The 24344-nt window shown below is 32.5% G+C and overlaps 1 protein-coding gene across 1 annotated transcript in view; it reads left to right on the plus strand.

The window, feature by feature from the left end:
• Positions 1–24344, plus strand: part of LOC106119608 (kin of IRRE-like protein 3) — a 50133-nt gene that overhangs the window by 21951 nt on the left and 3838 nt on the right. Inside the window, exons 2-5 of the mRNA XM_013314650.1 lie at positions 13687–13808; positions 22139–22288; positions 22472–22655; positions 23775–23969. Of these exons, the coding sequence (XP_013170104.1) occupies positions 13687–13808; positions 22139–22288; positions 22472–22655; positions 23775–23969 (651 nt within the window). The remainder of the gene's footprint in view (positions 1–13686; positions 13809–22138; positions 22289–22471; positions 22656–23774; positions 23970–24344) is intronic.

A 24344-nucleotide genomic window follows, 5' to 3' on the forward strand; every position in this document is an offset into this window, starting at 1 on the left:
ATAGGTAACAACAGTTTTTAAATTTATTAAGTTGGGTAATTTATCAATGTAACTACGGAATTATCAATTTAATTATGTTTTTTTGTTTATCTTTAAATTCAGAAAACTTTGTAGACTGGCTGATATGCATGTCAAAAAATTTAAAAAAAAAATTCCAAAATTTACTTTTAAATTAGAGAAAATAAGTGTTATGGTGAGTTGTAGAGGGCGCTGTATCCGTGCAATATAAAGCTAGTTCCGCTTGTCGCGACGCGCTAAGCACACCAGCTACATATCATTAAGAATAGAATAGAACAAAAGGAATACGAGCCACTAATTACGAGGCAGCATATATGAAATGCTAATTTAAAATGTTAGCAGAAATCTTGATAAGTTTTTTTTTAGGTCTTGCAATGAAAAAATATTTCATACGTTTGCAATTTTAATCACCGTTTTAATATTTAAATGTAGATTTGCCTGTTATGTTTGTGAATTATACTAGCTGTCGTCCGCGACTCCGTCCGACGGTATTAAAAAAAATTGTAGCTTATATCATCTTTCAGACAATGTTCTACATCTATGCTAAATTGCAGCGAGATCCATACCTTCTAACTTCTGGAGATATCTATCCATTGAAATATTGCAATTTATTAAATTTGTAAATTACAGTAAAATAAATTATGTACTCAATTCTATGTAATCCACACGTGGCTCAGGGGTCAAGCACTTGACTTGCAATCTGCAGGTCCTGGGTTCGAATCCCGCCATGTACCAATGTGTTTTTCGATATCCGATTTAAATATGTACATTTAGCCGACGTTCTTACGGTGAAGGAAAACATCGTGATGCAACCTGCACATATCTGAGAAGAAATTCAAAGATATGTGTGAAGTCAACCCGCACTGGGCCAGCGTGGTTGACTATGGCCTAGTCACCTTTAACTTAGGGTAGGCTCCGAGCCCCTCGGTGGGGACGTATAGTGAGCTGATGATGATGAATCCACACGTGTGTAACAGATTTCCATCTTTTTGGAAAAATTTAATATGTACCTTTTTGCCGTATCTTAATATGTTTAAATATTAACATAAGGAATTATTCTAAGATAAACGTCACCCTTTCCACTGCACTAATACTTGGGTAACAAGTATATGCATACTTTTTATCTGGTACACCACATTGCGTATAGAAAACGTACTTTGTAACTATCGTGTAAGCACACAGATCGATACAGTAACACTATTCTCAACTTTAAGTCAAACAGACTGGAAAATTTCTAACTAGAAGACGCTATGTATCCATAGATTAAATATAAAACTTTTTATAACAGTACTAACTGACGCCCACGACTCGACGAATAAAAAAATAAGTAGCCTAAGTGTTCTTCCAGACGATGTTCTACATCTACTCCGAATGTAATTAAGATCCTTTGAGCCGTTCGGCAGATACCTTCAAACAAACATCCATCTATCCATCTAAACATTCACATCTTACTAATATTATAAACGCGAATGTTTGGATGGATGTTAATTTAAAGGTATATTTTGTTCTTGTTAAAATTTGGCATAGATGTAGAACATAGTCTGGAAGAACACATAGGCTACTAAATATGTTTTTTTTTTAAGTCCGTGTAGACAGAGTCGCGGGAGACAGCTAGTTTATAATATTAGTAAGATAAGTACGATAGCAAGCACGAAAAACTACGTACTACTTAATAACATCGTTGTACAATGTTACATTTAAAAATCAATATATATTTAATTTTAAAATTATTAATTTACGTAAAAAAATCGGATATTGAATATTGAGCGAGTAAGCTTATAGGTTATAGCTAAGAGAGAGGTTTATATGGATTTAACCAATTTTTTTCTATCCCTTTTTTCATAGAATGGGCTTTCCATAAAGTTTTGGAATGGCAAAGTTACAAGTACTATTTTAATTTGAAATTCTACTGTAAAACGTATTATATTTCTGTTCTTTGAAAATTTTAATAACATGTTTTATACAAGTATTTTGGCAATGGAAACTCATTATAGTAGTAACTAGTATCAATATTCAGAGTATATGTTTCAATGTTCAATGACCTGTGCGGAAATAAGTAACTTAGTTTATTAAAATGTCAGCTGTTCTTTGAAATCCTTTATTTAATACTTCCTATAGGGTTAACAAAAATCTTATTTAGAAATTTGCTTCTGTTTAAACTTGAAACCACTGTTACATATTATAAAACCAATGAAAATTAAATCTGATTAATTAATTATAAAATTTATCAAATTACTAAAGTTTATTTCTAGAATTTAATACTTTAAACTTAATATTTTAAATATTTTTTTTGTATTTGACAGAATATAAAAAATGCCAAAAAAAATTAACTATTTTTTAACTAATTTTAGTTAGGTCATAAAATATTTTTTTTATTATTTTATAAGTCGCTTGACAACCCTATCGGTCACACCTCGTTGCGAGGCACAGGTACGGCGTATGAAGGGCGTGGAGTGCAGCATGCAAGGCTGCGCCCTTGCGGCACGGCGCAAGATACACAAGTGTATTATTGTACTGGAACACGAAGATTCTCTATAACATGTGTAATTCAGACCGATTTTTTAAATAAAAAAATCTGTGTTACGTATTAAACTCTATATATCCTAATTAAAATAACGCAGCTAGTCTTTTACGGATAATTTTGGCTATCCTTTTAGTGATAAAGTTTTTTTTATGCAATAAAGTATTTTCTTCCATGGTCCAGTTGATTTCAACTTAAACTTAGTTTATTTCTTTCTTTTAAAGTAAAAAAAAAATGCAAAAATCCTTCACAAAACCAAGTAATTAGAAGTAAAGAAGCACTCTAAGTTTTAACGAGCACTTCCTGTGAGAAATTGCGAACTTAGAAAAATCAAGGCGCAGTAAAAGAATGGCAAGTTAGATCGGAGTGAGAATAGAGAAGTGTTATCGAATGAAAATACTTCTTAAATTCTAACTGAATTAATGCGAGCTTTAGAAAGCTCATGAAGCTCATTCGTTTGCGGACTAAGCTTTTTGAGATAATGCGGCTACAAAGTGCACTGTTTTATTAATGTTATATTATAAATTCGAATGTTTGTTTGAATGTATCTCCGGAACGGCTCAACGGATATCGATATAATTTGGCATAGGTGTGCATAGCCAGGAAGAACACATAGGCTACTGATTTTATATATTCCTCGCGGACGGAGTCGCGCACGACAGCTAGTTATCTCAAAAAGTTTATTATATTAATTCACTTGTTATGTGTGTCACTCAGATATGTGCAGGTTGCATCACGATGTTTTTCTTTACCGTAAGAACGTCGGATAAATGTACATATGTAAATCGAAAATCAAAAAAAAACAATGGTACATGGTAGAATTCGAATCCAGGACGTGCAGATTACAAGTCAAGTGCCTAAACCCCTGAGCCACCGACCCTCTTCGTGATCTATGCCCTGTGATAATTAATAAACTTTGACAAGAAAAAAGCTTTACTTTATGTGAACAATATTATTGTACAACGCAGGGACTTTATTATAAAAGGAAAAATTTCTCGAGCCATTTCTATTAGCGTACTCAAATATTCACAAATAAAATGTTCAAGCCATTTGCTTTATTTCTATGGCGGAACACTGTCGTGTCTATTTCTCTCTTGTTCTTGTTTAAAACATCCAGCTTAAATTGAATTGGAAAGTCTGTTTTATCATATAAAGACGGAATAGCTTTTTACATACATCTATAATATATATCTTACTTTTTACTATCTTACTAATATTATAAATGTGAATGTTTGGATGGATGAATGTTTGAAGGTATCTCCAGAACAGCTGAACGGATATCACTGACATCTGGAAGAACAGATACTTTTATGTTTTTTTTTTTAATTCCGCTTGGACGAGTTTTCGGGCGACAGTACATAAACACAAAGTGCACATTTTTATTTATTTTATTAAGTTATAATAATTTCAATAAATAAAATTTAGCTCTGATTAAATAACTTATTGTTACACGCAGAAATAATATTAATATACATTTACCTTAATAGTAAATAAATAGATAATTTTAAAAACTTAATACAAACAATATTACCTCTTACTCTGAAGAGATCGCATGTGTTTCGACAATAGAAACGCACCGTTAAGAACACCGTACATTAAGAACTCTAATAGTTTTATTTTAAAGAGTATTCAGTGGCCTGGAAATGTCGTTCCATCTTTCATGGTACGCTTGTTTTTATAATATATCTCTCCAGTACTCATATAAACCTAGATTAGAGTTGAATTTATTACAGGAAAATGGACTTTAAGTTTAGAAAGATACGACTTAATATAGCTTGAGATGATAATGTTTGATTATATTTTGCAGTGACAATTTTTGATATATTTATTAAATTAATAATATAAATAGAGCGTCGGTGGCTCAGGGGTCAAGGACTTGACTTGCACTCTGCAAGTCCTGGGTTCGAATCCCGCCATGTACCAATATGTTTTCGATTTCCGATTTACATATGTACATTTATTCTTATGGTGAAGGAAAACATCGTGATGCAACCTGCATATATCTGATAAAAAATTCAAAGATATGTGTGAAGTCAACCAACCCGCACTAGGCTAGCGTGGTTGACTATGGCCTAGACACCCGTGACTTTGGGTAGGCTCCGAGCCCCTCAGTGGGAACGTATAGTGAGCTGATGATGAATTAAATTATTTATGCAAGAAATCATTTTTAAAAATATGAACCGCAGTGAAATATTAATGTAATCCGTGCGTAACCAAAGAATTAAATTTGCTTTCTACTTACCATTGAACATCGTTCACGTTATGCGGAGGGATGATGATCATGTAAACAAAAAGAAATAAGATTGGATGGCTACAAAGGTACAGGGAGACCATAGAATATGAATGGATTGTGTGAAAGAGGATATGCGTAAGAAGGGGATGAATTCAGATATGACGGCTGATAGAGATGTATGGAGGAGTACATACTGTACCGATCTTCCGCAGAGATATGGGCAGGTTGATAATGAGGATGACTTACGTTTGAATATCAATTATGTATATTATGTTATGACAAGTTTTCGATCTACTTATATTAAGCATAAAATAGAATAGCACCGTAATTATTCGATGATCACGGATTTCAATTTGACACGGGTCACATATCTGAGCAAATTAATAATGATTCTTCATTGAATTCCAATTGTGATCAAATTAAGATCGTGATGAGATTCACGCTGTGAACATTTTGTATGCACGTAGGTGTGTGGTGTGTTTTGTTTAACACAATCACGAGTTATGTTGGTTTCGCACGATGGTAGCGACAGAAGAGTAGAACTGAGCAGTACAACTATTGTTAGAACGCAAACAACAATCGCCATTTACAAAGTAATATTTGCACGATCGTTATTACTAGAGATATACCAAAAAATATGTAGCACTAGATATATTATTTAATATATTTATTCCGACTCATTTTGATACATTTTGACGCTGTTAATTGGTCTACGGTCTCAGTATTGTCATTGACCCTCTTGTACTGTTTTCAAATAAAAGCAGTACTGCAATGTCTACGGCTCTGTCTTACTTTTCTGCCGTTGTGTGAAACTAGCATTGCACCCGAATACTACCTTAGCATTGTACGTGCGCATTCTATTATCTGCGATATAATTGGGTTGCCCTGTTATTCGCTTACCGTGGTTATGTGACATAATAGCTTACGAAGTAGACGCATTTTAATTGGCACCTTTTGTTTCTTTTTTCTTCTACTAGATGGCCAGTATTAAAATATTAATAACCTCTAAAAAAAACTTTAGTGCTACAAACTTTCTTTCAATGTCAAAAAAGTTTCAAGACAAAAGCTTTGAAATACTTTTTAACGTTGACAGAAACAAAAGCTCGAGTTAATTTACTATTTTCTTTAAAGGAAAAACTAGGTCAAGGAAATTATTTTTCCTGGAATACTAGGTTTTCATTATTGAAAATCTTCAGATGTAACATACTGAATTAATACCACACTTTCTTATTCGATGTTATTTTTTTCAAAAAGCCAATTTCCAATAAGGAACGAATTTCTGTTTTGCAATTTTTAAAAACCAATTTTCTTACTAAAATTTGATTTAGCTATAGTATTTTTCGAATCATATTTAGTAGAAATTTCGCTTGAAAATGTATAATAAAAAATTAAATTATTTTTTTTTAAAAGTTATAACACATATTAATCTTGTGAACTTAGATAAATTATTTTTAGTACTCAGCTACACATAAATTTTGATCGTATGTTTATTTTTTCAATAAACACAGTATGTTCCAAAATAATGTATATTACTCTATTTGATATTTAAATTTATTGCGTGAAAAATGATTCACGAAGCGAATCCTCCACAGCTGTATTATAAAGCTGCGCCAAGTAGAGTACTTATGACCAACTTTCTGAATGAATGAATTTAACTTAAAAAAAACGAAACAGGTCATTCATTAAGTCTATTCAAATTAATGGTTCAAATACTTAACTCTTCAATTGAATGTTTTTAATATTTTATTTCAAGAGACAGTGAAAAAAGTACGACACATTTTTTTCTATTATTACGTAATATTTATTACACACTTAGAGTTAAGTTAGATTAAGTTTTTGACGTCACCTATCGATGACGAACGTCGTCAATTAATAATCCAACTTGAAAAATTACATACTGTTAGAAATAACGTGAATTAATTTAAATTGAATTTTATTCGAACCCTTACTTTATGCTCTTAAATATGAATTTTAAATTAAAAAGAAGAAAGTTGAAGTAGCGCTTGTCATTGAGTATTAAAAAAAAAGAAAAAGGATCGTCTCGAATGACGACGAGGCGTGTTAAAATTTTGTTTGTCCGCGGCATTCGCGTGGGAATCTTCCGAGTTTAAGGGGTGTGGGTATTGAGTGCTTTTTATGTCATCACTTCTTGTACAAAGTATTCTTAATAACTGCTTTAACTGTGTGATCATGAACTTATATACACAATTCAAACAAGGTAACACCCAAGTTATTGTTTTAACTTTGTCTTCTTAAATTAAGTAATAGTTATAAAACGAAATAATATGTACAAGAAAACAACTGTTCTCCATAGTTGATATACCGCAGGCTCGTACGAAGCGATTTGAACCATTGTTATTCTAGAGCAAAGTTAATTATTTGAATAAGTTGCCGGTCTCAGTATTTAGGTATGGTTCCAATGGCCCGAGCAGGACGAAACGCACGGATTATACAGATTTGCTTTATCTATCGATGCGGGCCGGCGCGGATGATGGACGCAGCGCTATGCTCAAAGCAAATTAAAATCCGTTGCGGACTGTGCGTGCGGTGCGTGCGGCGTGAACCAATGGAGGAGTATCTTTTCTGTCTCGCAATAACGTGGGTGTAACGTTACCTTCAAATAGGGTGAAGATTTGATTCGAAGATTGACACAATACGAAATATTTGAACAGGTCAGCTTGCTTAAATCCTTGGCTATTTTTAAACAGACATTGCATTATGTATGTAAATACCAATGTTTTGCCAAAAGGTAAAAAAAATTCCGTCTAACGTAAAATATACGTTTAATAAAAATCGTAGCAATTCAATTCTCCTCAGTTATATTCCCGTCTTATATTTTACTTTTATTGAATACGCATTCTATATTCAGTATGAAGGAAAACTATGGAAGCCATAAAATTACCCCTCGGTTTTCAATAGGGGAGGTAATTTTGTCTCTACTACCATACTTTAGGGGGAAAGGAGAAAAACACTTTTAAGTACAATAGCAAATTTGACGGGTGTGCTTTACGGTGCTTGGATATTTGTGTGCATTCGTGTGTATGTTAAAGTATAGGAGGGCATTTTTTTAACAATTTTGCGGTGTTCTATGATTGATCGTTTATAGGGAGATCGAAATGAATAAGGGAATTTACTTAATACTTTTTAGCTACTAATAATTTGTTTTGTGCTTTTAATCTTTTAAAACCATTTTAATTTTACGGCATATTATTTTTAATACCAGTTTAGTCGTGCGTTTAATATTAGAGATCGTTTGTTTTCTTTCCTTTTTTATTTTAGTTTGATATAAGCGACCTAAAATGTAAACATAAAAAAAAATATTTTTTTCGTGTAGACGACAAAATCTTTACCAATTTTGTCGTACTTATTAAATTCCGTATCGCTCTTTGTTACGTAACACTACGTTTATCATAATTTGCTTACAATATTATTCTATCATTTGAAATACAGACACATTACTATTCGGTTCGCGATAAAAATCTACAACAGTGACGAACAAAGAAAACTGGATAAATTATTTGCGTGTATTTTATGTAACTGTCGGTTCGTGTACCGAAATAATATTTGTTTTATGTCACAAAATATTGGTACAAATATCCTTTTATAAATAAACATTAAATATCTCTATCTGGTTATATAAACTTTCGTTTAGTTTAGGTTTTTTTTCATATTTGAGAACATTTTACTAATAATATTTTTTAGTATAAATATTGAAATGGTACTCCATTTCATCTAAACTCTATGTTTGTGTTAGGATATGGTTATAATAGTCTAGATTCGAATCCTCGACCACTCAATGGGATATCTGTTCTCTTAATCATTAGGCCATAGGTACACTCTGGCGCATTTCACCGGAGGTCCTGGAACCCCGCTAATGGTAATAGACGATGGCCACCAAGAGTTTTAGTGGGTAAAATCCCACATTACTTTATTCCCTCAAAGAAGCAGAACATCTTTATTAAGATTGGTGCTTCAAATTAAAGTGAATCTAAGTAAAAGGTCACAAAAGATTTAAAAAAAATATATAAAAATATAATACTAGATTTAAAAAAAAATAATAACTTTTTATGTTGTGTTACTGATAATATAATCGATATTTAATTTACTCTATGAACTAACAATAACGATGTACTAGAAAATAAAATATTTTTCCTGTAGGGAGTCATTAAAAATAGATCTAGTTTGCCGAGTAGAATATCGGCGTGTCTCGATTTCTATTACATTATTGGCAAATATTGTTATATCCTCCCCTTATCGTTTATATTTCTAGGAGTGGTACTGAATACAAGTTACTTATTTATATTTCACGTGAGTTCATACCGGACAAGTAAAGTTTATTTTTAAAGCGTTAGTCACGAAATTATAAAAATAAAAATGCAAGTGTAACAAAAAATTGTTTTTTATTTATGCAAAAAAATATATAATTATGAGGTTCTACACGCAATATAATTATACAAAAATATGTTTTCATACGTCACATAAAAAATCATAAACATAGTTTATTTATAGCTATACTAACTATGGCCCGCGACTCCGCACTGAATTTAAAAAAATATCAACAATTGAGATAAAAACCCCTATCTCCTAACTTAGATAAAATTAAAGACGCTTACAAAATTTGATATGAATTGGTTGAGTAGTTTCGGAGTTTACCGTGAACATACATCGTGACACGAAATAATTGAACGACTCTGTGGTCCGTGTTACAAGTCTTTGATGCATAAGTATCGGTGACGCGGCCAATGTACCTATTGTTTCGTACCGTTTCCTGAATAATGTATTATTTATTTCATTTTTGGGTCCACCGGTGAATATTTTACATATTTCTCTATTCCCAAAACCCCAAAACGCTGTCATATACATATTTATTGACGGCCGGGCATTCGTATAGATAATAAATTTTCAAAGGGACTCTTCGATGTTTTTTTTTTGCGAAACGTAAAAAGTCTTAAATATTACAAGTAAGCAATTATGTTTGTTCTTAAAGGAGGTATGATGATTTAAAAAGTATTTGTTTTTCTTTGAGTATTTTCACTGTCAAGAGGTCAAATTGCCTTTAAAAATGTTTTTTATTTCGTTTCTAATCTTTAGACTGTAGAGTATTGATATATTCCAGGTTAGTGATTTTCCGATATTTAGGTTTATTATCGTCCTTTTACTTTATTTTATGTCTTGTTTATAGGTTTGCATTAACTCTTATAGATTTCTGTCTCTATAATATTTTGGATGTTAATAACTAGAGTGTTAAATAAACTCATATGAAAACTGTTAAAACACTCACGTTTGTTCGTCCGGTTGCAGCGCCGACTAGTTTCGAGCCCATCGGGAGCCCTTCTTCAGTGACCGAGTGTTAGGAAGAAAATCCAACACTGTGCCGATGTACTGACGCAATACTAGCCTTACTAAAATGTCGACGTTTATGTCTCCGCACTAATCATTCTGATACTTGACTTTGTAACGAAAGCACGTCATTCGCCCAAAAGGATTCTAACTAATAATGTCTTACAAGTTTACTATAATGTCTCACGGAAATTTGAATAATTTTAGAGTATTAAATATTCTATACAATAGTATGTCAAATTAAAAATGTATGATAACATTTTTTTTTAAATATACTAAAATGCACTTGTATGTGAAATTGATTCGACAAAGTTTTAATTAAAATCACCTGTTAAAATTTCACGCCATTCATAACCACACATAACTCTGTAATAACTCGTAGAGCAAATGGGTAAAGTGTGTATTAAAAAGTTGTGTTAGTTCATGTTAATAGAACTTTTAGTCTGGCATTTACACACTCTAGTGTTATGAAGTAATTAACGCGTGATTTAAATCCTTACTATGTATACATTTTTATTATTTAATATTTAATCCTGCTGCAACTCTCAAAAGTAACGTTTATTATGCGTATTTAATTAAAATTTCCTACCTTTTACTATACAAAATACACAGACGAATACTCGAGTAGGTGAATTAACAATTTAGATTTACATAAATTTAACATACAACCAAGAACTGCGAGTAATCGGTGGTCACAATGGAAATAACAAGCATACAGACAATAACATGGCAGGCATAGACCTCGGACCCCCACTTGGCGCGACCTGACACAGCTCTTTCTCTTTACTATCCTTCTAAAGTATTTCATCAATCTGGCGGGTATAAGTCCATTTGAGTCGACAATGGACGCACACTCACTTTCTCGAAATTCATTTTTTCAACGTGTCCAAACTATTTGCACATAAGTGTTTAGTTTTAACCCTAATGATAACCTCTTATCCTCATACATACAAACTCATACATACTAATAGGAAGACAATCCGTCACTATGCTGGTGTACTGGTGCAATACTAGCGTTACTATAATATCGACGTTTATGTCCTCTCACTAATTCTGACACTTGACGTTGGAATGAAAGCGCGCCTTCGTATCAAAGAATTCTAACTAATAATGTCTAAAAGTACTGATATACAAATATGTTATTTACATTACACTTCTGTTTGTCGAGCAATAAACGATAGCCAACAGGTACGTAACGTTAAAGTTAAAATATAAGCAATAAAAGTTTTCTTAAATGTATTTTATATGGCTTCTTAACTAAAAACTTTTCAAGTTAATCCACTTGACTAATGGAGGTTGGTTGAGGGTGTGTAAATGGCTTTAAACGTTCCGTGTTTTGTTGCCTAGATACAACGTTGTTACGGGATCTATTTTATGCACTTGCGAATGGATTAGTTTAAAAGCTGTACAACATAGAAGGGATTTGTTAGTTATTAAGTTAATTACTGGGTTAACTTGAAGTTGATATTGCTCTATCAAATTTTACTTCTTAAGTTACTAAGTTCGAATAACGGAACAGTTTACCTCGGGGAGTACTACAACATATTGTAAAGTTTCTTATTAATTTGTTCTTTGAAGATAGTTGTTACTTATTTCTTATATGGAAGGTCAGCACAGTATGTACTACTCCATACACCTCTATCAGCCGTCATGTCTGAATCTACCCCCTTCCTCCGCATATCCTCTTTCACACATTCATTCCATACTTTTTTGGACTTCTCTCTATTATTTACAAATGAAAAGACAAAAATATTCTGATGACAATTATTTTTAGCAGATATTATACAAGTACTTTTAAGAATTATTTTATTCCATTTAGTTATCTTTCAAAATAAAACCAAACGTTCTAATTAAATTCCAGTATTATGTAATCCGTCATGTTTAATTCCCTTGGCATTGTAAGAAGTGGTTATATAAATTGAATTAATAATCAAATTTCATGCGATTTTAAGGAATGCTTTAAATGGTTTTGAATAAATATGTTTATTAAAAAGGACTGCGCATGAAGATGAAAGGATCAAGCTAAAGAGATTGTTCTTGCTTCTTAAATGGAAAACCTTTGCACTTGCGTTTTAACTGTTGGTTGCTGAGACCAAATTATTTATATAATACGTCATCCCTGTCTTTGACAAAACAGAGATAACAATGTTTTAATTGAAGAGTTTTATCTCAGAAACCCACGGTAAATTGTAATTTCAAGAGGTCTACTGTAGGAGGTATGTGACTTGAATGTGATCTAATAAATCGTGAGAAACAAATGTTACTTTCATTTCTCAGTTGACTGGCTATACCGAGACTCAGCGTACAACGAATACTAATATCAGATTACGTTTTCGTACCAGAATATATAGCATTATGTGAAAATATCTGTAACATGCATGATTTGTTATGTTGATTTGAAAATGCGATATTGTCTGCGAATAGAAGGAAAACTATGAGCTTACATACATATACATTATATGTATGTTTGCATCATCAACTATACGTCCCCAGAGCCAGGTAATAGTCAACCACGCTGGCCAAATGAAATAGTCACAAAATACAAGGTCTTATAGCCAGTCCATTTATAGAGATCAAAAATGGTAAGGATTTAATGGAATTCAGTTCAGTTCAAAAACTTTTTAACGTCCGTATTAAATGCATAAAAAGTAAGTTCATCATCAGCTCACTATACGTCTCCACCGAGGGGTTCGGAGCCTACCCTAAGTTAAAGGTGACTAGGTAATAGTCAACCACGCTAACCAAGTGCGGATTGGTTGACTTCACACATATCTTTAAATTTCTTCTCAGACATGTGCAAGTTGAATCACGATGTTTTCCTTCACTTTAAGAACGTCAAAAAATACATATGTACATAAAATAAAATCAAAAAACACATGGTACATGGCGGGATTCGAATCCAGGATCTGCAGATTGCAAGTCAAGTGCTTAACCCCTTAGCCACTGACGCTCTCATTGTGATTGTTCTAATATCTTTGCATACTAAGGTTTAAATTCTTCTTTTCTGATTAAGGTCGGCGATCAATGAACCTACCACAAATGTTTGTGACAGTCGCCATCGTATCATCAATGATTGAATTTGTGCAGCGCCCCTGTCTGAGTAAACTATACCAACAAATCTCATACTAATTTCGATATAATTAACGATAACACGAAGGCGATTGACACATATCCTAGGCCCATAGCCAATTTCAAAAATGTATGGAACTGACGCGCGACAATTGCGTGACTTATCGAAAATTTTTGTCAGTTCTAAACATTTTTTGAAGTTTCTTATGGAATCGCTTTGAAACGAATGCACTTTGCAGTTCTCCATATTTTATTATGTCTCTTGTACATTATTCATTAAAAATAACAAACGAACACCTTTCCATGTTTGCTTCGCAACTAAATAAAGTAAAAGTTGAAAAAAGTAAAAGTTACTTAAAAGTCTTTGTTATTCTTCAAGCCAGCATTACACTTGGGGAAGCTCCTCTCTAACTTTTTTTACTGCTACCACATATCCAAAGGTTTATGATTTTTAATAATTAGTTTTAATATCAAAAATATAGGTTTGTAATAATTTGTATTGTAGGTGGCGTGCAGCGTTTTTCTGAGCTACCGACGTACACGGAAGTGAACCCGGGTGAGGACGCGCTGCTCAAGTGCCGGATATCCGACAAGAAGGGAATTTGCTCCTGGCAGAAAGACAACAAGGTAAACGCTTTTTTTTTCCTTTGAGAGAAGTCTTAAATTATGCAACAAGAAAAAAATATTGGAGCTTATTTTTTCGCTTTAGGTAACTTACTTTTTAACTTAGGTTTTTCGAATTCCGATTTACATATGTACATTTATCTGACGATCTTACGGTAAAGGAAAACATCGTGATGCAACCTGCACATATATGAGAAGAAATTCAAAGATATGTGTGAAGTCAACCAACCCGCACTTGGCAAGCGTGGTTGATTATGGCCTAATCACCCTAACTTAGGGTAGGCTCCGAGCCCCTCGGTAAGGACGTATAGTGAGCTGATGATGAACTTACTTTTTATGCATATAATACGGACGTTAAGAAGTTTTTGAACTGAACTAAATTCCATTAAATTCTTACCATTTTTGATCACTATAATTAGACTGGCTATAAGACCTTGTATTTTGTGACTATTTGATTTTAATTTGCGCTGATGGAAGTGGTTTGAATATGTGGTGTGTGGTTAGAATTAACTGTCACGTAACATCGACAGGCGCATTTAAATCTGAATGAAAAAGCTATCATTTCCAAGCAACATCCTATCCTATGGTATATAGAAATCAGTGTTTTTTTATAAACGAAGGAGGCAAACAGGCAGCGGGAACACCAGAATGCATGTTACATGCAGAATAAAATTTGTGATATATTTCCCATAGTCAATCATAGATTAAAAAAATGTACAGTGTATGCAATACCATGAAAACAAAGCTAGGAAAGATATTGCAAAATTAATGCTAGTTGTAATTAAAATAGAAATTAAATTTTGAAACATATAAAAAGAAATGTTTTATGTTATTTCTCGCTAAAACGATCAACCATCTATTAGTGCTTCACAGCAATCGGTAATGAAAGCCAAACAAATCGACAAAATGATTTAATCGATAAGAATCTTTTATCTTTTTAAACGTTGTCCTACGAAACCATTAACTTTGATTATTCATAGGACACGTGAATTAGAGAGCGATTAAAAAATTTCGTCATTTTCTAATTACTAGTTTATTCTTTAATTTGATTTTCTACATCAGACTAATTACAAACGAAAAGAATTTACAGCGATTTTCAATACCGAAAAATGCGAAGACAACAATTTCTCATCCTTTTCTTATTCTTAAGACAAATTGAGACAAAAATATTTTATGTATCAGTGTTATAGCAGTTAAAAGCCATAGTTATGATGGCAATAACTTAAGACTCACATAAATATGTAATTTAAGCCTTCACCATCATCAGCTCTCTATACATCCCCACTGAAGGACTCGGAGCCCACCCTAAGTTAGGGGTTAAAAAGCCATAGTCAACTATGCTGGCCTAGTGCGAGTTGACTTCACACATATCTTTGAATCTCTCCTCAGATATTTGCAGGTTGCATCACGATGTTTTTTACGTGTTTTTTTTCTTTCTTACTTCATACTAATATCATAAATGCGAATGTTTAGATGGATCGATGGATAAATGGATGGATGAATGGATGGATGGATGGATGTTAGTTTGAAGGTATCTCCGGAACGGCTGAGCGGATTTAGATGAAACTTGGTATAGATGTCGACATGAACATAGCCTGGAAAAACACATAGGCTACTAATTTACTTTTTTTAATTCAACGTGAACGGAGTCGCGGGCGACAGCTATAGCTTTAATAAAGATCTTATTGATATTTGTTAATATTAACATTTATGTAATATTACATATTTACTAAAATATACTAACATTGTGCAAGGAAATCTCTCTGCTAACTCATACCTGTTTGCGTGAGGGAACTGCTAAATGAAGTTCCTTGTAAATTTAACCATCGTGTTGAATCTCTAGTCACATATAAGTTCCCGACGAACTTTATCTAAATATAATAGCTCGGTAAAGTTAATGTTGCTTACGCGATGCATTCAATTTAATAGTTTGTTCTTGAAGTTACTGCACAAATGCATTTAACTTCACCTTTCTAATGTATTACTAGAGACTCCGTCTGCGCGTAATTTAAAAAAAAACTTATTAATTAGCCAATGAGAGAAATACAACGAAGCTTTTAAAAATCAAGGATGATTTTTACGAAGGAAATTTTTACAACTTGTAATTTCTTACCTCGCACAGCCGCGTTGTGGAACGGTCTGTCCTGGGCGGTATTTCCAAACCAATACGACTTAGGGACCTTCAAGAAGATATCATTTCCTTAAAGGTCGGCAACGCATCTGCAGTTCCTCTGGTGTTGCAGATGTCCATGGGTATCGTTGATCACCTCGGCGTTCCCGCCGCTCATTTGTTTCTTATAAAAAACTCTCGTTCTCTTATAAAAAAAAAACTGGTCTTGTCAATTAAAAATGTTACAATTCGTATTACAATTTTTTTCCCAGTAAAACGGCATTTTCTTTTCTATTCGTCTCTTTATAAAAATGATCCAAAGTAAAAATCTTTTCTAACGACCGTCTAACGTGTAGTTTTTAATTGACCTACGTCACTGAAACTCCAAATACTCGATCAAAAATCGTCCAGGAAATTTCGAGTGTAAGTAACGAACTAGGAATTCTAAAAACTAATTGGGGTTCAATGACCTTTCTGTGCACGATCGTTTTTTTTTGTAAACAAACAACTTCCATACGTTTTGATATTGATTGATGTACCCAGATATATAATATTAATGTATAAAATACGTATTTAACATTTGAAATATTAGAGGAAAAAAAAATGTTAAAAACAACTAAAAATAAACTATTCGTCAAGACGATTCAAACGAGCCAAAACTCGATGAGTTTATGTTATTTTATTACGAAATTCCCATGGCCACCTTCAAGCCTCATCAGGTAAGCATTATGTATGCAAAATTTCCTTCAGTAACCGAAAAGTAAATCAAATATAATTTGCTATTTGAAGACAAACATAGGGACAGGTGGAACTAAATACTTTTAATACCCTCTCTAGAACAGTCGTATACTTTCAACCTATACTTCGTTAAACATATAATAATGATTTTCAACATATCTAACCCTAAAGATACGATTATTTTAAAAATGTATTTAATGTCTAATATAAAACGTACTATCTGAGTAGACCATCATTGTATTCGGTTGTAATGTTAATATTGAATTTACACTCAAGTGTACGAGCCTCGCGTATTCCCTGGACGATATTCAGGAAGGTCTGGTGCGATTTATTGACAATAACGACGCAAGTTTACGCGGTATTAGTGAAGAGAGTATTGTGTAAGAAGTAGTCCAGTGTTCACTCCGTGTCAGGTACGAATCGTTCCATCGATTGTCTACACTGTCGCCAGGAACATTTAGATAGTGTTATTCGTCAGTTGAATTTAAATAGAACAAGCGACTCCGTCAGCACAGAATAAAAAAAAACTTAATTAGTAGTCTATGTATTCTTCCATGTTATGTTCTAATGGTATGATTAAGGATTACCTTAATTAATATGTATACAGCGTGTATACAAATTTGGTCAAAAAATGTTCTAAAATTTCAAGAAAAGGGAAAAATAAACAATTTTTTGTGCTTAAATTACGAATGTTTTAATCCAATTTTTAACTTCAATTAATAGCTATGTTACTTAGGTAGCTAATACAAAAAAATGCAGGAATATCTTCATATTTGTAACCACAGTGTCTAATAATATGGTGAAGGTTATCAAATTATAAGAAAAGTTACAAAAGTTAATGTAACTTTTAAACAAAAAGAGATGTTTTTTTTAGTATTTTTCCCCGTGTAGTTATCGATCTGGTTATAGACCATTACTGTTATATCGTTGAAGTTTTGGGACACGCCGTATAATCAATTCTCATTAGAAAATTAACTTATTAAATGTCTATTTACTATTTTAAAAAAATGTTTATAATTTTTTTAATTGGTTATTATTAATATAATATTAACAATTAGTAGGTTTTGGTTAATGCCATGACTAATGACTACTGACGTAATGTGAGAGACATAGTTTGATCTATAAGTAAGTAAACAATAAAATGGCTTCTAAATATTTTAATTGTCCTCATGATCTCCATACATTAGTAAATATGTAACACATTAATCATACCTTACAAGAAACCTGATGACTTGGCGATAATAAATTTTGATCTCGCCCCGCGAAAGCTCACGCGCCGTCGATTCTAACCCGCCATTACGATTTGGGAGGCCATTAATATGATGAAAAGCGTACGGAGGTATAATTTGAGTCTCTCTAAGTGTTGTGTGATATATCGAATATATGAATGTTGTATTTAAAAGAATACGAGCGAGTGCTGTGATGTTTCATAACCATATCAAAGTTCATAAAGGTTATGGGTGGTCTGCTTTAAGATAAAAATACGGTTAGTCTCATAATCAGGGGAAAGAATACGAGGAAGGAAATAGAAATGCATAACAATGATTTAACCATATATCTCTTTAGGTCTTGATATTGAATAGTCTAACTTACAATGCAATTTTCTTAAAATCTTCGTTTGAAACATATTGTTAACTCTGTTTTATCAAAGATAACAGGTATGACAATATGTTTTATACTGAGATTTTGGTCTTAAAAACCCACGGTAATGCTTTCAATATTATCTTAGGTTGACTCTACTCTATTTAATTTACATAATAAATATGTTTTGTGTAAGTCTTAGTATTTAGAATTGAGGAGTTTTAATAATATTATTTTTAAAAGGAATATTACTGGAAATAATCGAATCGTGGGCGTCGCAAGCACTTCACGATAAATAGTTCTGGATATTTCTTATTATATTAATTTTTAAAATAGGTCAGATGTACCAGTAGTACCGTAAGCGATATCACAATAGAGTTCGAAAGCTTATAATAGACCTCTTTTGTTAACTAAAAGGCCAATACCGTCCTTATAATTTAAAAAGAACTTTATAAGTTTGATGTACTCGCTTTTATTTATCTGACATAATAGTTCTGTGTTATTATTTAAATAATACATTTCTTAGAAATTTTGTTTTTTAATAGCTTCAATGCAAAAGTAACGCTGATTTTTTCTTATTGTTAATTTTATCTAGGACTCTAACTTTATGTTTCAACTTGCAACAGCTCCGTAAATTCATACTGTTTTCAATACTTTCATTCTATTTAAAAAAAAAAACTGGATGACCGAGCTTTGCTCAGTATTTTCTTTTTTTTTAAATTGTGTTTTTTGGAAATTATATTAAGTACGAATTACTAATAAAATTATGAACTATGAATAATATTTTTCGATATAACCGATAGAAAAAGTTAAGTTTATGTTTAAGTTCATTATCGACAAAACACGAATCAAATGACATTTTCTAAAAATGATTCCTAGCTAGATCGATTTATCGCCCCCGAAACCCATATATACAAAATTTTTTGAAAATCGTTGGAGCCAATTCCGAGATTCCAATTATATAAATATACAAGTATTGCTCATTTAAAGATATAAGATAGATAAAGACACTTTTTGGACACGGTTATTCGGCTACAGAAGCGCAGGTATATATTAATTGCATGAAAAAAAAAATCCGACTTACTATTTTTCTGACCGTACTTATGTGCAGACTTTTGCCATATCCAATTTTGAATGTAAAAATTCGTCTTCGTAATTCGAAGAAATCATTAAAGCTATTTCCATTCAATTTGCTAGTTCGAAGATACATTTTACGATTGAAATCCTTGCCAATATCATGTTAGGATATAACCACTTCAGTATTATTGTTACAACTTGCTTGTTATTCGCTATTTGAAAACTCGAGTGCTTGAAAATTTCAACCGGATCCGACTTACCTATGAAATAAAGAGAACAAAACTCAGAAACGCAAACTGCACTAATAAGTACAATACCAATTCAATGAAAGCAATAAGAGAAAGAACAGATGTTGCTCTCAAATTTCAAAATGTTCCGCATCCTGCCGAGAAAATCTGAAAATCAGTTTTAAGTGTTCATTCCACGGATAAAGCGAAGTTGGTCTAGTCAGATCTATTATACAGTATGTTCTTATGCGTTCGTAGTTTTAACAATGTTTCCTTATGCGGTAATATAAATAAGTTGAAGTTTGAACTTTCATCCACGTGAACTTGGTCACGTGACATGGATCAAAACGGATTAAATCTACTTAAGTAATAAGTTGAAATGTAAAACTGTACTTTTCACGATTTAATTTATAATCTTATAATACTAATATTAATGCGATAGATTTCTAGAACAACTGCATGGATCTGAATGATATTTGCTATTTAGAACATCGTCTTGAAGAACATATAGGTTACTAAGTTTTTTTAAAATTACGCACATACTGATTTGCGGAGAAGTTTTTTTTATAATTGAAAAGCTGTACGTTTGAGCAAGACTACACAGTATAGCGAAGTATATAACAACTAATCGAGAGTATGTATTTAAGTTATGTATTAAGTATATACATACTTATACCTAGTACAGGAATTATATTTGAAAAATAGTGTAAACACGCTTAGGTAAAAAACAATTATAATTTCAAAAAAACTTTATTAAAAAAATCAGAATTATTCAGAACTTATTATATATGTATATACATTTCCATTAGAATAAGTTATTAAAGCTAAAGTTTTCGAAGTAAGTTTTGGATAGAATTGTTGAAGGAAAGTCACCTGTAGTTAAGAGATGGTCAAGTGTGTGAGAATAAAGTTAGGATGAGAAAATAAGCTTTACTTCAAAACTTTGAGAGTTTACAAGTTTATATATGACAAGTATGATTTAGAATAATGGGAATTGTTTGTATTAATTTTAGGTTTATTAAGTCACAGATCACTAGGGTGATGATTTTTTTAAGGTTTGAAGAAATGACTTTAATTCACTTTTGATTCGAGTTGATTTTTGCACACCCCTTATTAAAACGTGAGAACAAAACATGAATATAATTAATCAAACTATTTCAAGGAGTAACAAAACAAAAAGGGGTTACGTTACCCTCAAATGCATTTGACAGGGATCCCAACTGTATAGTTTTTTAGATGCAAATGTAGTAATCAATTATAAACTCTTATTGTTTTTTTTTAATTAAAAGTTAAAAAAATACGTCTTATGTTAAATGTCTTATGTGAAAAAATAATGACACATTATACACAAAAACAAAGGACGTAAATAAAAATAATTTAAAATACTTCCGGAGCCAAGTAATTCGCACTTCCTGATAATTTTTTGTATAACTTAACGTCCCCGTGCGGCTTCCACGCCATATGTTATTTAGCGAAGGATTCATTTCGCAAAACAAAAAACTGCTAACGACAGTCGTCGCGAAAAAAGTTGAATACAATGTTTAATGTCAGTTTTTATTCAGTTCACAGAACAACGGAAATTGGATCTCTCGAAAAAAGTATGTTATGGCCATTACTGGACAGAAAATATACAAATGCAAAATTATTTCTAATTTTTAAAGTGCGATGTAAATGAAACTGTAATCTCTAATTGAATCAAAAACAATTATAAGTTATTTTCTTTATTTTTATACAATAATTTTAGTCAAGTAACAAATAAAATACAGGGTGTAACTTGAGAGTAAGCTTTTATAGGGGTCGAGAAATTCAATACTTATAGATTAAGCCCAATTTATGTTCATCGTATTTATAATTAGACCCGTACAGAACTTTTGATCCACCCTTTCATACCCTGTATAAAGGTATACATTTTCCAGTTCATTTTTTTCAACTGTGCAGCAAACAAATGTTTAGTTCATACGCCCGGAGCGAGCTCCTTGTTTCGTTCTATTCGTATGTACTATTGAGTCCGTTCATCGTTCCTTTGTTTAGCTATATCTTTTTCTTCCTTTAAACACTTTTCAGTGTTGGATATGTGTATTTTTTCCGTCGAACATTCATTACTATAAAACAAAAGGCTCGGGTCATTTGGGAATCGACCACGTCGAATATCCGCCGATAAATTTCAATAACAAAATAGTTATGCGTCTGACGGGAGCGTTATAATGGTCGATACGTTAATTAGATACAGTAGTTAATTAAAGAGAGAAACGAGGTAATCCCTATTGGGAAAATGCGGTCAAAGATAGAATCACTCTTACTGCTAAAATCAATACATATGTGAATTAGTTTAGTCTTCATCAGCCTTACTTGTTCCTTAGTCTTAAAAAACCTAGGATAAATTATTGTTAATAAATGAAGTTATAATAAACTAAAGGATGACAAATAAACCAAGGAGTTTCTATACATACTTTTAACTGTAATAAAGTTTTTGATTCTGCAACATAAACAATACTAGTGAATACAGATAAAAAATATGGATGTCGTATCTTTGCTTTAAAAAAAACATGATCTGACGCTTCATTATTTTGCCTTTTTCTTTCATTTTTATTTATTTCCAGCCAGTAGGCATATACCGTGGAAAGTACGAATGGGTTAGCGAGCACAGCGCCGCGAACGGTGACTGCTCGCTGTTGGTGCGTGCGGCGACACTGCAGCTGGACGACGGTCAGTGGCAATGCCAGGTCACTGCCAGCAATTATAATGTCCAGGTACGTAAAAACTACTTGCTACATAAATTTCATAGGGCCATGTTATATCGTTCACTGAAATAATTATATATACTGCTTTAAAAAAATAGAATAAAGGCACTTATCCACAAAACCTGGTCTGTCGAATTTTATTATAATGTGTTATAGAATCGTACAATACACGTTAATTTGTGTACTTTCAAGGATGCTTTATCAAGTCCACCCGCCGCGTTTGCTGTACGTGTCCCACCACAGTCCCCAAGGATACTTTTCAACGGATCCCACGTGCTGCCGGGACAGAACATCACGGTGCCAGCTGGTTCCAGAGCCACCGTAGTCTGCGAGGCCAGATACGGAAACCCGCCCGCATACATCGAATGGTACTTGGGTAAGTATTCTATTAAAAACTATAAACATTAGCACAATTACCTATTTTTTAACTAATATGATTAAAATTAACTTACTCTGTATACAAGATGTGCTTTAATATTGTGGAAATCAATGAGACAATATCGATAATCACAAAAGTATAAATTACACATCATGTATACTCACTAATAGTGGGTTTCTGAGACCTAAATACCAGCATATATTGTTATCTCTGTTTGTCAAAAAATGACAAGGATGACGATCTGTTTTATACAGAGATTTTAGATTCACAAATGTCTAAACTTAGTCTACTATTAATTTGGTAAGTGATCATAGTTAGTACGTGATAATGGTTCAAAGATCCGATACTGTTGGTGTTTGTTGGACAGAGTAAATTAGGAACTAATCGCACTGAGGCAAAGCTTAGTTTGCAATTTTCAATTGTTAATTAAACAAAAATATAGCAGTACATGGTTTTATAAAATGATCATGTGAAGTACACCCGTATCACAAACCCTAACATAATAGTAATTAAATTAGAGTTCATGAACTGATGTAATAAATGAAGCAGTGCTTGGAACAAGTTCAATTAAGTTTACAATAAAGTGGACTTAATAAATTAAAAAAAAATGTAATATATTTATTTATTTATTAAAAATGTGTACACTTATACAATTAAACAAATAGGTTGAGCGTTGGAGTCTGTCATGGTATGAACTGTGTGACAGCCACCGGCGTCTTTCCTTTATAATATACATAGTTAGCAAATTAGTGCTTGTGTGTGTGTGTGTGTGTGCGTGCGTGCGTGAGTGCGTGTGTTACCGTGTGTCGTTGTCAATTATATTTGTGTTCGTTTCTTGTTTTTATATATAATTGTACTAATAATTTACTACAGTAAAAGTTTTTATAAAATTAAAACTGACACAACTCGGCAATTGGCTGATTGCTTTATATACTCTGTTTGGAGTAGTTTAAATAATAATTATTAGTATAATGTTTTCAATTTAGAAGTGAATAAATTGAATATGAAGAGGAACGAGTTGCAAATTTAAAAAAAAATGATCATTGATTACTGTTTCCATACAATACGTTGGATTAATCAGAAGCATCTAAATATTAATTTTCAAATACATTCTAGAAAGAGAACGATTAACAGCATGGAGTCATACGAACGCGTCTGAAGTGGAAAGACCGCGTGTGTGGGCAGCGCGCTCCGTTCTTGAGATGGGAGCGACCAGGTCCGCGCACGGCAAGCGGCTGAAGTGCCGAGCCCACCATCCCTCCTTCCCACCACCTTACTACCGAGATTCTTATACTATGCTCGATGTTACTTGTAAGTGGATCGGAATACTTTATTAGTTTTCTCTTATTCTTCTAATTAATTTATTTCTCTATATTGACAAAGATATGTAGGTCTCTTCTAATTTCTTGTAGTGAGAATAGCTTAGTATCTGAATGTAACAATTCCTGCTGTGAAGTATAGTACCGAATTTCATCAGAACCGTCTTGATAGTTAGTTGCAAAACTATACGATTACATAAGTTTGTTTCGCACAATTTCCTGCCTGGAACAATTGACTAGTGTAATGATCTGTATCCAGCGGTATTTCCAACCCGATTACACTCAGAGATTGGGTTTTTCGTTCAAAGACAGATGTTCTTACGCAGCCGATAAAACTTTAGTATTGTATTGCAAATTGCTTATGTTT

This window comes from Papilio xuthus, unplaced genomic scaffold (genome assembly GCF_000836235.2).
Source record: "Papilio xuthus unplaced genomic scaffold, Pxut_1.1 DF827135.1, whole genome shotgun sequence".
In the NCBI taxonomy this organism is placed as follows: domain Eukaryota; kingdom Metazoa; phylum Arthropoda; class Insecta; order Lepidoptera; family Papilionidae; genus Papilio; species Papilio xuthus.